The 12,327-nt window shown below is 41.3% G+C and overlaps 1 protein-coding gene across 6 annotated transcripts in view; it reads right to left on the bottom strand.

Annotated features, from left to right (window-relative positions):
• Positions 1-8,247: 8,247 nt before the first annotated feature.
• The window catches only part of LOC132770495 (calcium-activated potassium channel subunit beta-2), a 308,897-nt gene continuing 304,817 nt past the window's right edge, over positions 8,248-12,327 (bottom strand). For all 6 annotated transcript variants that reach the window (XM_067466055.1, XM_067466054.1, XM_067466052.1 and 3 more), the window contains one exon: positions 8,248-9,676. In XM_067466055.1, the coding sequence (XP_067322156.1) occupies positions 9,392-9,676 (285 nt within the window). In that variant the 3' untranslated portion in view covers positions 8,248-9,391. The remainder of the gene's footprint in view (positions 9,677-12,327) is intronic.

Below are 12,327 nucleotides of genomic sequence, written 5' to 3'. Positions count from 1 at the left end.
ATCAGATGACTCTCTGCAATAGCTGATTCAATGGGTCTACTTACTTTGGAACAACATGATTCATAGTAACATTATTGTTTAGTCTTCTGTCAATTCTGGAATTTATGTGGCAACACACAAGGAGTGCAGAAAATTTCAAAAATCGCCAGCACATGTTGTGAGAATTTTTTTTGTTATCTGTTAACTAAAGAAAGCAAAAGGCAAATAGCATTAATGATATTCAACCCTCCAGGAGATGATTGACAAAATTGCTACCCTTTTGCTCAAGGATTTAAATGTCTGATACCAACACAGCTTTGTAAGATCCATGGATGGCATTTCAGGAGTGGCGTGTTTCCCGCTTTTTGTTCTGCAGTGACAGGAGCGCTGATTACGTTTGACATTTACAAATCAAATGCTGTTTTCAATATGTCGGGCCATAAACACTTTTACCAGTGTTCCTGTGAATGAAACATCTTGATGTTGCAGTAGCCTGTAATCATTTTGTTGCCATTAACATTGCAAAGAGGTGGAAAAGCGAAATAATGGTGAAGTAATTGGATTGAGGAAGGTAAAACAATAATTTAAAATGAATTAGGAGCCAGAGCCAGCGGCATAGTTTACCTCTCCCATTTCTCTCACACCCATCAAACCCAATGAAAATGTGAATATTTCAAATTCGGTAGAGTTTTAAAGTAGCTTTGATACCTTACGATGAGTAAGACATTAATTCTGGTTAGCAAAGGAAAAACATCAGCCAAGAAGTATTTCATCATGACTACCTTTTTTAGTTATCCCTCCCACCCGTCTATCCTCTTGTTTGTGACTTTTTGTACTTCTCAGTGAACTGGAACTAAGCTTACATGGGCAAAGATCCCAACCATTTCCAGAAAAGGCAATTATAACTTCAAGGCTTTATGAACCTGGGTGCAATAAAGCCAGTGACCTCAAATAGTTCACATTAACTTTTCTGTCACCAAGCAGGTCATGCTTGACAGAGATATAGTGAGCAGAGAGGCAGCAAGCTGTTTATTGCTCAAACGCAGAGATAACGACAAGGGTAAATAAAAGTAATGCTAGCACAGGGTGATCTGCTTATCACAGACACAAGTGTTTTTCTGGAATATTCGACATTGTGGTACGGGACCTTTTTACGCTGCAGTATACTGCCTGTATTTATATTATGCTCGTGAACTTATGTGGAAACAGAAAATTGTGGATAATATCAATTGACATGGGTTGCTTTAAGTTTTTCGGGCTGTTGAAATGAATGACTTCTGCCTTAAGTCAATATAGTGTCAGTCTTGAGGCCCTTGTTGTTATTGTTCATTGTTCAGTTGTTTCTGACTCTTCATGACCTCATGGACCAGCCCATGCCAGAACTCCCTAGAGAAGTATTTTTGCTAGGAATTTGCTAGGTCCTCCAATACTCCTTTAAAGAAACTTCCAGGAGAAGCATACCATAGAATTGCCTGGAGAAAATTCCTGGACAAGATATATTTTGTCAGATTACAGATAGGTGAAACTGTGGACACTGATCCTGTGGGTATGCTGAATGTATTGTGCAAAAAGCAGCACTATGATTCCATTTTAACTGCCATGGTAACATCCTTATGGAATCCTAGGATTAGCAATGAGCAAGGAATATATAACAATTTCATCCAGAGAGCTCCAGTGCTTCATCTACCTACAGAGGCCAGGATTTCAAAGCACATTACCTTGGTGGTTAAAGAACTATAGTGCTATAATTAAGTGCATAGGCGGATGAGCACCCTCTATCAGCTCCAGCTCTCCATGTGGGGACATGAGAGAAGCCTCCCACAAGGATGGCAAAACATCAAAACATCCGGGCATCCCCTGGGCAAGGTCCTTGCAGACGGCCAATTCTCTCACACCAGAAGCGACTTGCAGTTTCTCATGTTGCTCCTGACATGACAAAAAAACAAAAAACAAAACTAAGTGCATACGATGATGCTAAAGAATGAGCATCAGGGATGTTGTCTGTTGGTGAAAGAGAAGGAGATTTGGTAGTGTGAATCTTTTAAGAATCTGTTGATTGAGATGATTCAACTTTCCAGAATATTCAGGTAAGTATGACTGAAATGGTCAGGAGGACTGAGGCATTTTGCCTACAAAGAAAGGATTATCGTAAGATGACATGACTTACTGGAAAAGACAATAATGCTTGGAAGGCATTAGGAAAAGAGGGAGGCCATATTATGAGTGGATAGATTCTGTCAAGGAAACCATGGCCCTGAGTTCTGACTAATCCTGTGCTGCTCCAGTATTCAGCTGCTTTTGAAGTGCCCTATGACCTCATCAGATGGGGGAAAAATCTTTGCTGTCCCTTTGCTGCCCACCAGCTCCCATTGCACGATACACAACTACTTCTGGTGGGGCTCCATGCTTAAAGGGGCATTGAAGTGGAGCATGCCACCACGGTGGCAATATGGTATTCTTTCTGTGTTCCTCCAGGAACAATGGAGAAAGCCGGATGGTCAATGCTTCCCTCTGTGGGTTGCTCAGCTGAGTGAGTCGTACAATGTGGGGCATGGAGTGATTGGTTCCCCACACTCCTGACATGCACCACTGGAATCTCCATGATGCATGGCGATTCTGGCATCCTTTATATTGAAGTCCTATATTTCTCTCCTCTTCTCCTACTTTCTTTCTTTGTCATCAGTGCAAACTGAGTTCAAAATGCAAAAGTCTGACTTTGCACTTAGCTAACTCAACAGGGAGAAGTGAGAAGGAACAGAACTGTGTCCTCAGTAGGCTCAAGCAAATGCAAACTGTTGTTGACTCTCCAAGTTCATGTGTTCTTCCTTACAATACCATGCAATGTAACATTACACTGGAGAAAGCATGGCTGACAACATTTTCTGTTGTGTCACGTAGCATAATACCACCCTCTAGTATCAATAGATAGAGTGGAAATGAGGAGGCAAAAAGAACCAGATTAAAACCCACACCCAAACACTTTGTATAGGAGTGAAAATGTAGATGCTTCTAAGAGGAAACATTCCTGCAGATGGAAAAATGAAAAATGGAATGAGCAACTGACATGAAAAGGAAACAATAACTGGGGGATTGATAGGAATGGGAAATGCAACAAATTATGGTTTTGCCAACCATAAGTGAATAATATAAGTAATTGCTATTGAGCAGGATTGTTTCAAGCTTTGCTCTAATCCAACATTCTAATCCAGATACATTTGGAAAGATGAGATATATGAAATGTAGATAGCAATTCTAACACTACTGTTGTTTCTCATCACTCACATTCAGAAGCATATTTCTTTAGATTCTGGTGACAGTAAGTAGTAACCACAGCCACTGATAGCCTTATCTTCTATCAGTTTGTCAAACTTTGGTTTATAGCACTCTAGGTGGACTGTTTATGTACTATGTCAAAAACGCTTGATGCTTCCTGTTGTTCAACTTCAAGAGATGATTTTAGATTCTATTATTAGGACAGAACTATTCTCTTTCTCCAGATCATGCATAGCTTTGTACACCTCTATCAGTGCTGCTTTCCCCCCACTCATTTCTTGTCTAGAAGCTGACTTACAATGACAAGTAGTATTATTTATACTGTGTCCAATGATGGGTGGTCTATTACACTATCATGACTTAATAAATTTGTTGGTAAACATCTGCTCTATACATTTGTCTAACTCTATTTGAGAGCCATTTAGGCTGTTCTCAGAGCATTTTTGGAGGTCGTGCTGGTGGGAAAGCCAATCCCATTGGCTATGCTCGCTGGGGAATTCTGTAGTTACATAGAACGGAGCAACTCAAAGATGCAACAAGCAGTTGCTTCTGAGGGCAGGGAACTTCTGCAACATCTTTGAGATACAATAGTTGATGAGATCTGGGTTTCATAAACCTTTTCCATTCATGACCTGTTTTTGGCCAAGAAAAATTTATGCGATTCTGGGTATATAGGTATATGCTACTACTACTACTACTACTACTATTACTATTACTACTACTACTAATATATAATAGGTATACAAAATCTAACATTTACTAATAATAAATCATAAAAATATATTTTGAAACAATTCTTTGGATATACTTACAATTTTACCATTTATTAAATATTAAAGGAAATTTACAAACTAATGAAAAGGATGTACTTCTTTACTTTTGCAAAAAGGATTAAATCTTGCGTGAATATTTGATGCTGCAGGATGTAGAACATCTTCAACATTTTTCATGCCATGCTAGCATGCTTGGTTTGCGGCCTCAAGTAGCAGTTGAAACATTTGCTGCATGTAGTTGCTAACAGATTCATGTAAACGTTTACAACAGCCACTAGGTGGTATGTTAAACACATTTTTCGCATCCTACAAATTCAGTTAGGGGAACCCAAATGGGGTTGCTATCCACAGCTTAAGAAGTGATGGATTAGATTTATAGAATTGTAGAGTTGAAAGAGACCATGAGGCCTACTAAGACTCCTGGATTCCTTTCACATGTACCGTTGTAAAGCCAGATGTCATCCATCCTCTATACCAGGCACGGACAAACTTTGGCCCTCCAGGTGTATTCAACTATAATTGCAGGAGCTGAAATACAAAATGTTTGGAGGGCCAAAGTTGGCCCATGCCTGATATAGACCCATTTCATTTTTTTTCTGCCTGAGTGTAGTACTGTATATTCCTCCCTGCTGAAATTCATGTTGTTAGTTTTGGCCCAGCTCTACCAAATTTCTATGTAAACATATCATGTGGCATTAATCTGTCCTGATCCACGGCAGCAGAGGTGGCAGAGCCCAGGAGGTCCAATTGGACCAAAACCCATTTGGTCCAGCTGCATTGTCACTCTTACCTGTCCTGTTGTTACCATCACTGTAGCAGCTGGGAGTAATAGGACTCAATGTTTGGGTATATATTGACTGCAAACTTACGTATATATCTGGTTGTACAATGCTGTCATTCCACATAAGAGCTGCGTAGCACATTCAGTTCTGTATCACCACCTGCAGAGAGTTATGACTGGCAGCTCCAAGGTAGGATAACATCCATGACCCTCAGTTTCATAGGTAGGCAAAAGGCAAAGAAAGAGGCAAAACTAATGAAATAATAGATTTGAGCACCATTTTCCCTTTAAAACTGGAAAGAATACTGAAGATGAATCCAATCAAATGTTATTTTCTTATTTAAAAAAAGAAAATTCTGACTGCCAGGCATATTGAAATCTGAAAGGTTTAATTGAATAATTTTTGTACCAAATCACACAGTTTCGAAGTCCTGATTACACGCCCCAGGAACTTATTTGCCTGAGAAAAGAAGTTGCATTATGGATTACAAGATCAAAGATTAATTTCACTGCTGCAGACTTCATTTGTACAGTTCAGACGACACTTGCACAGTTCATGAAATCTTGCAACACCATAACATTGTTCCCCCCCTCCCCAACATTACATTTCAGGGAGTAAAGAAGTACTCAGATCACAGATGAGCTAGACAGATCAAAAACGTCTTCTCCTTTTGGCAAAAAAAGTAGCCTTTGTTTCCTTTAAAACATTTCTTTTAAAAAATTCTCACATTAATTCAAGGCGGGTGATCATCACGTTCTTCACATTTTGCCTTCTGCGCAAAATTTAGCATTAGGATTGTCTTTGTAATTATCAAACAAATCAAACAAAGTTGAGAATACTATTTGTAATTATGTAGAGGATGGGAGCAGGAGATACGATAATTCTTTTTGCCTCTCTGTATCTATCTCATTGAACTTTATGGCAAATTGGATGGACACCAAAAGGGTGTCCCATATATTTCCCATCTGTATTGTAAACCCAAAACTCTGTTCCCCCTCCTTCTTTCCCTCTTACTGATACCCTCTTCCTTTTTTTTTTGTTTTATGCTTCTCATCCTATCTCTCTTCTTATTCCTGATGAGATTTCACTTGCAAAGACTTTATAGAAACCCATTCTAACCCTGTACTTTCCACAGTATTTTCAGTGATTTGCCTGTTGTGTGATCACTCCCAGTCTGGGTTGTTGTAGGTTTTTTCGGGCTATATGGCCATGGTCTAGAGGCATTCTCTCCTGATGTTTTGCCTGCATCTATGGCAAGCATCCTCAGAGGTTGTAGGGTACTACCCCTGAGGATGCTTGCCATAGATGCAGGTGAAACATCAGCAGAGAATGCCTCTAGACCATGGCCATATAGCCCGAAAAAACCCTACAACAACCCAGTGATTCTGGCCATGAAAGCCTTCGACAATACATTCCCAGTCTCTCTACCCACATGGATTTCCATCTCTTGTTTGTGCTCTGCTGTTGCTGAGCAGCAAGAAGCACATGAGGCTTGGAAAGAAATGGGAATGTTCTATTTTGGACAGCCACTTAAGACCTTCTAGTGATGCTGTGGTGGCAACGCAGGGCTTACAATATCACTGAACATATGCATGTTCCTAGTTCTTCCATTTGACTTCATGACCTTCAGTGCATGGAGCAACATATCTAAATTCTGTATGTCTTAATTTCTTATCATTATGGGAGTAAGGCTGCACTGTTTCTTGTAAAAATCCTCTCTAAGATTAATATTATCATTTGGGTTGTTGTAGGTTTTTTCGGGCTATATGGCCATGTTCTAAAGGCATTCTCTCCTGATGTTTTGCCTGCATCTATGGCAAGCATCCTCAGAGGTTGTGAGGTCTGTTGGAACTAGGAGAAAGGGTTTATATATCTGTGGAATGACCAGGGTGGGACAAAGGACTCTTGTCTGCTGGAGCTAGGTGTGAAGGTTTCAACTGACTACCTTGATTAGCATATAATGGCCTGACAGTGCCTGGAGCAAACTTTTGTTGAGAGGTGATTAGATGTCCTTGTTTGTTTCCTCTCTGTTGTTGTTCTGTTGTAATTTTAGAGTTTTTTTTAATACTGGTAGCCAGATTTTGTTCATTTTCATGGTTTCCTCCTTTCTGTTGAAATTGCCCACGTGCTTGTGTATTTCAATGGCTTCTCTGTGTAGTCTGACATGGTGGTTGTGAGAGTGGTCCAGCATTTCTGTGCTCTCAAATAAAATGCATCTGAGGATGCTTGCCATAGATGCAGGCGAAACGTCAGGAGAGAATGCCTTTAGAACATGGCCATATAGCCCAAAAAAACCTACAACAACCCAGTGATTCCGGCCATGAAAGCCTTTGACAATACAATATTATCATTTGTTGTTCTGTGCCTTCAAGTCGATTTCCAACCTATGGCAACCCTATCACAGGATGTTCTATGGCTGAGTGTGTCTGATCAGCCCAGGGTCACCCATTCGGTTTACATGATCAAGTGGGGATTTGATCCCTGGTCTCCAGAGTTGCCCAACACTCAAACAGGTAAACTATATCTTAATTGTGGTTTCAAACTAGAGAATGCCCTTTCCATACTAAGTTCCAGCTATGCTTATTTGAACTAAAATGCCACTACAAAAATGGCATCTAAGCCTTTCCCAGCTCCCTGGCACGATTTTCCTTCATTATGATTTTAACCAGACACGGGGAATATACAAGAAGTGCACTGCTCACATTCCAGTCAATAAAAGAAATAATAAAATATAACATATTCATATTACAATACACCACTGAATAGAATATACTTTTTTTTGTCTTCTCGTCTAGTATTCTTTTTTTAAAATACCCAGTAAAAAATCTAAAAGAGTTGGAAGTAAAAAATGAAAAAATAGCTGACTATGGATTTTTTGTTTAGTTCTTTACAGTGATATGGTAGCAAATACAAGAAAAATGCACATAATAGACTTGCACACAAGGTGTTATCTGGTCCCATCTCTGCCAACAGGGCTCAGGCTGGAGTAGAAAATGAAATGACAAAATGTATAGATTTGTGGAATGAGGGTTGGTGTGTTTGTTGGTAGGGGTTTTTTTTTTGGCTGTAGCTTTGGTAAATAATGATTTGTGAAGAAAGAAGATATTGCAAAGCAATGTTTTGCTAGATATCTAAAACACCAGAAACAAAATTTTAACCCTGAGCATGAAGACTTGTAGATTATTGCCCCGGTCCAGAACTCTGGAGCTTTCCCCAACTCCATCAAACAATTGCCACATATACTCATGTATAAGTTGACCTCATGTAAAATTCAAGGGCAGGTTATAGATTTGATATGATTTTTGGATAAGTTGAGGGTCTAGGTTCTTGTAGGTTTTTTCGGGCTATAGGGCCATGTCCTAGAGGCATTTCTCCTGACGTTTCGCCTGCATCTATGGCAAGCATCCTCAGAGGTAGCTACCCCTGAGGATGCTTGCCATAGATGCAGGCGAAACGTCAGGAGAAATGCCTCTAGGACATGGCCCTATAGCCCGAAAAAACCTACAAGAACCTAGTGATTCCAGCCATGAAAGCCTTCGACAATAAGTTGAGGGTCATTCCACATAAAGGGGAAAGAACCAATGGCACCTCAGCCACCCCTGTAAACCCCAGCAATTTTCCCACCCATGCACTCAAAAAGTCCAGAAGTGGTGCCGTGGTGGAGTGAGTAGAAGGGCTCAGTGCTGCTTTTAGGTTCTCACAGAGTTGACCAAGCTCTCACCTTACATCACTCTACTCAGAAAAGGGTGTGTGTGTGTGTTAAGTTACAGTACTTACATTGACCTGTGGATAAGTCAACCTGGGTTTTTGTGGTTAATTTGTTTGACTACAATCTGTAGACTTATACATGAGCATATACAGTAAATTGTACTAGCATCCCATTGCAATCAGCCTTGGCTAAAAAGTTCTATAGATTTCAATGGGATGTTAGCCTGACAATGTTCTCTGGAGTGGCGCTTGAGTGTGCAGTGATACGTCCTGCACTTGTGTGAGACCTTTGACCTCAGTGGAGAAGGTAGCTGGGAGTCCCACACAGGCAAGAAATATCTGGATGAAGGCATCCATTTTAGTTCCACTTCAGTTGGCCAGGGTTCTGCTTTTATCTTTTTTTCAAACTTCCTTCCATTCTGCATCCCTTGCATCCATCCCTTATCTCCTGGCTTAAGTGGAACTTTCAATGGTTCACGTGAACACATGTAGCAATGTAATACATCCCTCCAAATTGGATTTGTGCTGAAATGTTGATGCATTCAAAGACAAAGCTTGGCAAATGGTTTTACACTGAGCCCTATTTTGGCTGTAGAAAAAAAAGAAGAAGAAAAGAAGTACTCAGTTGCAGCATAAATCAAGATCATGTAAATGGCCAACGCAAACGGTAATTCCTTTTCTCATCATCTGCATAATAAAAGCATCACGTTTGCATATAGAACAGCCTTTTTCGTTATTGCTCTACTTCATAAAAATATAAGGAACTTAGAACAGACGTAGACATTACAAACTTAAGGTTCTTTGGTGAAGAATGAAAAAAAAAGAAAGAAACAGTATTTCAGCTGTCAATCAATCCTGGAAGTGAGCTGATAACTTCTATCTGTTGATCCGTTGGATCCTCTCACAGAGAAGGGATAGGTACTGGGTCAACTTGACCATGGCAACAATTGCTAGTCCTCCGATCATCATGCACGTTGGCCAAAAAAGTGAGTGGAACACCACATTGGAACTGTAAAGTTTTGTTAGCAATACATTCTTTTGAGTGCCTTCTGGGTCATAAAAGCAGGAAAAGTGCTGATACTTCTTGAAGTTTTCCATAACGACATTCACAAGGGACAGGGACTCTTCAAAGTTCTTGCCACACTTGGGTATATAGGAACACTGTTGAGGGAAGAAGAAAAATGAAAAAAGGAGAAAACACTGTGCATCTCCTATCGAACACAATGCCCAGGGTGTGCTCAAAAGAGATGCAGAAAGCATGCCTAAGCTACCTTATGTAATGCCTTTCCTTGCAAAGGGTATTTATTATTATTTTTTATGATCGTGTCAGGAGTGACTTGAGAAACTGCAGCCAGGTTGCTCACTGGGGCTGGGTACAGGGAGCGCACAATGCCCTTGTTACGCCAGCTCCACTGGCTGCTTATCAGCTTCCGAGCACAATTCAAAGTGCTGGCTTTGGCCTATATAAGCCCTGAATGGTTCTAACCCAGTTTACTTGTCCAAACGTATCTCCCGCTACGATCCACCTAGGGCCCTAAGATCATCAGGGACCCTGCTCATCAGGCATGTAGCCGGGGGGGGGGGGGGGGCTCGAGGGGCTTCAGCCTCCCCCCCCTGAAATTCTCATGGTGGTTCGCGAAAACGCCTTACTGGTGCATTATTTAAACTGTTAAGTTTATTCATAAGGAGCCCCCGGTGGCGCAGTGGGTTAAAGCACTGAGCTGCTGAGCTTGTTGATCGAAAGGTCGCAGGTTCGATTCCGGGGAGCGGCGTGAGCTTCTGCTGTCAGCCCTAGCTTCTGCCAACCTAGCAGTTCGAAAACATGCAAATGTGAGTAGATCAATAGGTACTGCTCTGGAGGGAAGGTAATGGCGCTCCATGCAGTCATGCCGACCACATGACCTTGGAGGTGTCTATGGACAACATTGGCTCTTCGGCTTAGAAATGGAGATGAGCACCACACCCCAGAGTCAGACATGACTGGACTTAATGTCAGGGGACTACCTTTACCTTTACTAAGTTTATTCATATCATGATCTGATCACCATACTCAATATATCCCATATGCATGGGGGTATTGGGGTAACGATACAAAAGGTTTGCTAGGGTAAACCCTCTTTCGCTCAGACTCAGCCCCCCCCGAAACAAACTCAGCCCCCCCCCCCAAATCGAAATCCTGGCTACGGGCCTGCTGCTCACTGTTCCCTGATTGTCTCAATCGCGTTTGGCGGGGACAAGGGACAGGGCCTTTTCTGTGGTGGCCCCCCGGCTATGGAACTCCCTCCTGAGTGAAACTGTATCTGCTGCATCCCTCTTGACCTTCCAGAAACAAGTAAAATCCTGGCTATGGGATCAGGTCTTTGTAGATTAGGCTGACTTGCTGATGTGTTGACTTATATAGAACTGATGGACTGCCCTTGGATGATGATTTAAACCGGTGACGGCTGACTGATTGATTGATTGTTTTTATACTGTTTTTATACTGTTTTATATTGTTTTATACTGTTCATACTGTTTTATATTATTATTATATTGCCGTTAAATTGTGTATCTATGTTTTTGATGTGGGCGCCATGGGGTGCCGATTTGTTAGCCGTCCTGAGTCTCTCTGCGGCGGTTGAGATAGGACGGGATATAAAAGCCCAAAATAAATAAATAAATAATAAATAAGTCTCAAAATAGCTTGAAGGCACACAACAACAAAATATAGGAAGGGAGGGCTCTTTTAGTTGAGTAGGTCTTACAGTCCAAATTACTGCTGTCTGTGATCACAAGAGCGAAAAGAGGCAGAGGAAGACTGTTGCATAGGAGTACAGGGGCTATGTAATCAGTGACCTGGAAAGGTCACCTGGGTTTTATGCTGACATTTTGAAGATTGCTGGTGCTGACCTTTGGGTTGCCTGCATGTCCCTCTTCTCTCTGTAACAGTATCAGCTCAAAGCTGTTGCATGCATGGGCAAGGGAGAGAAGTTGACAAGCAGTGTCCCAGGAGGCCCATAATAATTCCCTGGCTCTAGATTCATGCTTGGTTTCGTTTGGTGTGGAAAGGATGGCAGCTTGTCAAGCCGAACAGCAGGCTGTACCCAGCAGCTATTCTCCTTGATAGCTGGATGCTTTGGCAAGAGCCATTTCTGATTCCGTTTAGCTTGCTTTTAAGAAAAGAAAAGGGGGAGGGGGATGTTTTAAAAAATTATACTGAGATATTTAGATGCTGCAGACTTCCCCAATTGAGGACTGCCACCATGCCATCCAGCTAAAACAGTGGGAGTGGCTGATGTAATGCGGCAACTTGAAATTATGTAGCACATTTCAAGAACCCAACCATGCCATGGAGTGGCATGATAAAAACTCTGCAAGCCCATGTCTTTGGGTTTGTCTACATGGATGAAAAATAATCTGTCTGATTTTCCTGATTTACATTGACCCCATCAAAGCCACACACATCACACATATTGTAGTGAGATTGCCACAAATGGCCACACATTTCCCCGCTGGTAGACTCACCTCATTGCTAGAGGGCAGTCCATACATCCAATCCTTCACATTATTTATGGCAACAGGGTCATGGCTGCTCCGCATTTTTTGTCATTATGAAAACATACATATTTTCTGCTAAGCAAGGTGTGCTAATACTGATACACATACACATCTCTTTAAAATTCAACCAGTTTCGCCTACCACTAATCATCTCTCCTCAACGACAAAGCAAAGTGATATTGTCTGAGGGATGGTTACATGCTCAGACTTTTTACTATTTGCTTGCTCTTCTCTGAACCCAGCTGGTCAATATCCTTCTTGAATTGTGGTGTCCA

The sequence above is a fragment of the Anolis sagrei genome, chromosome 3, assembly GCF_037176765.1.
Source record: "Anolis sagrei isolate rAnoSag1 chromosome 3, rAnoSag1.mat, whole genome shotgun sequence".
NCBI lineage: Eukaryota > Metazoa > Chordata > Lepidosauria > Squamata > Dactyloidae > Anolis > Anolis sagrei.
This window is presented reverse-complemented; position numbering and strand designations above follow the sequence as displayed.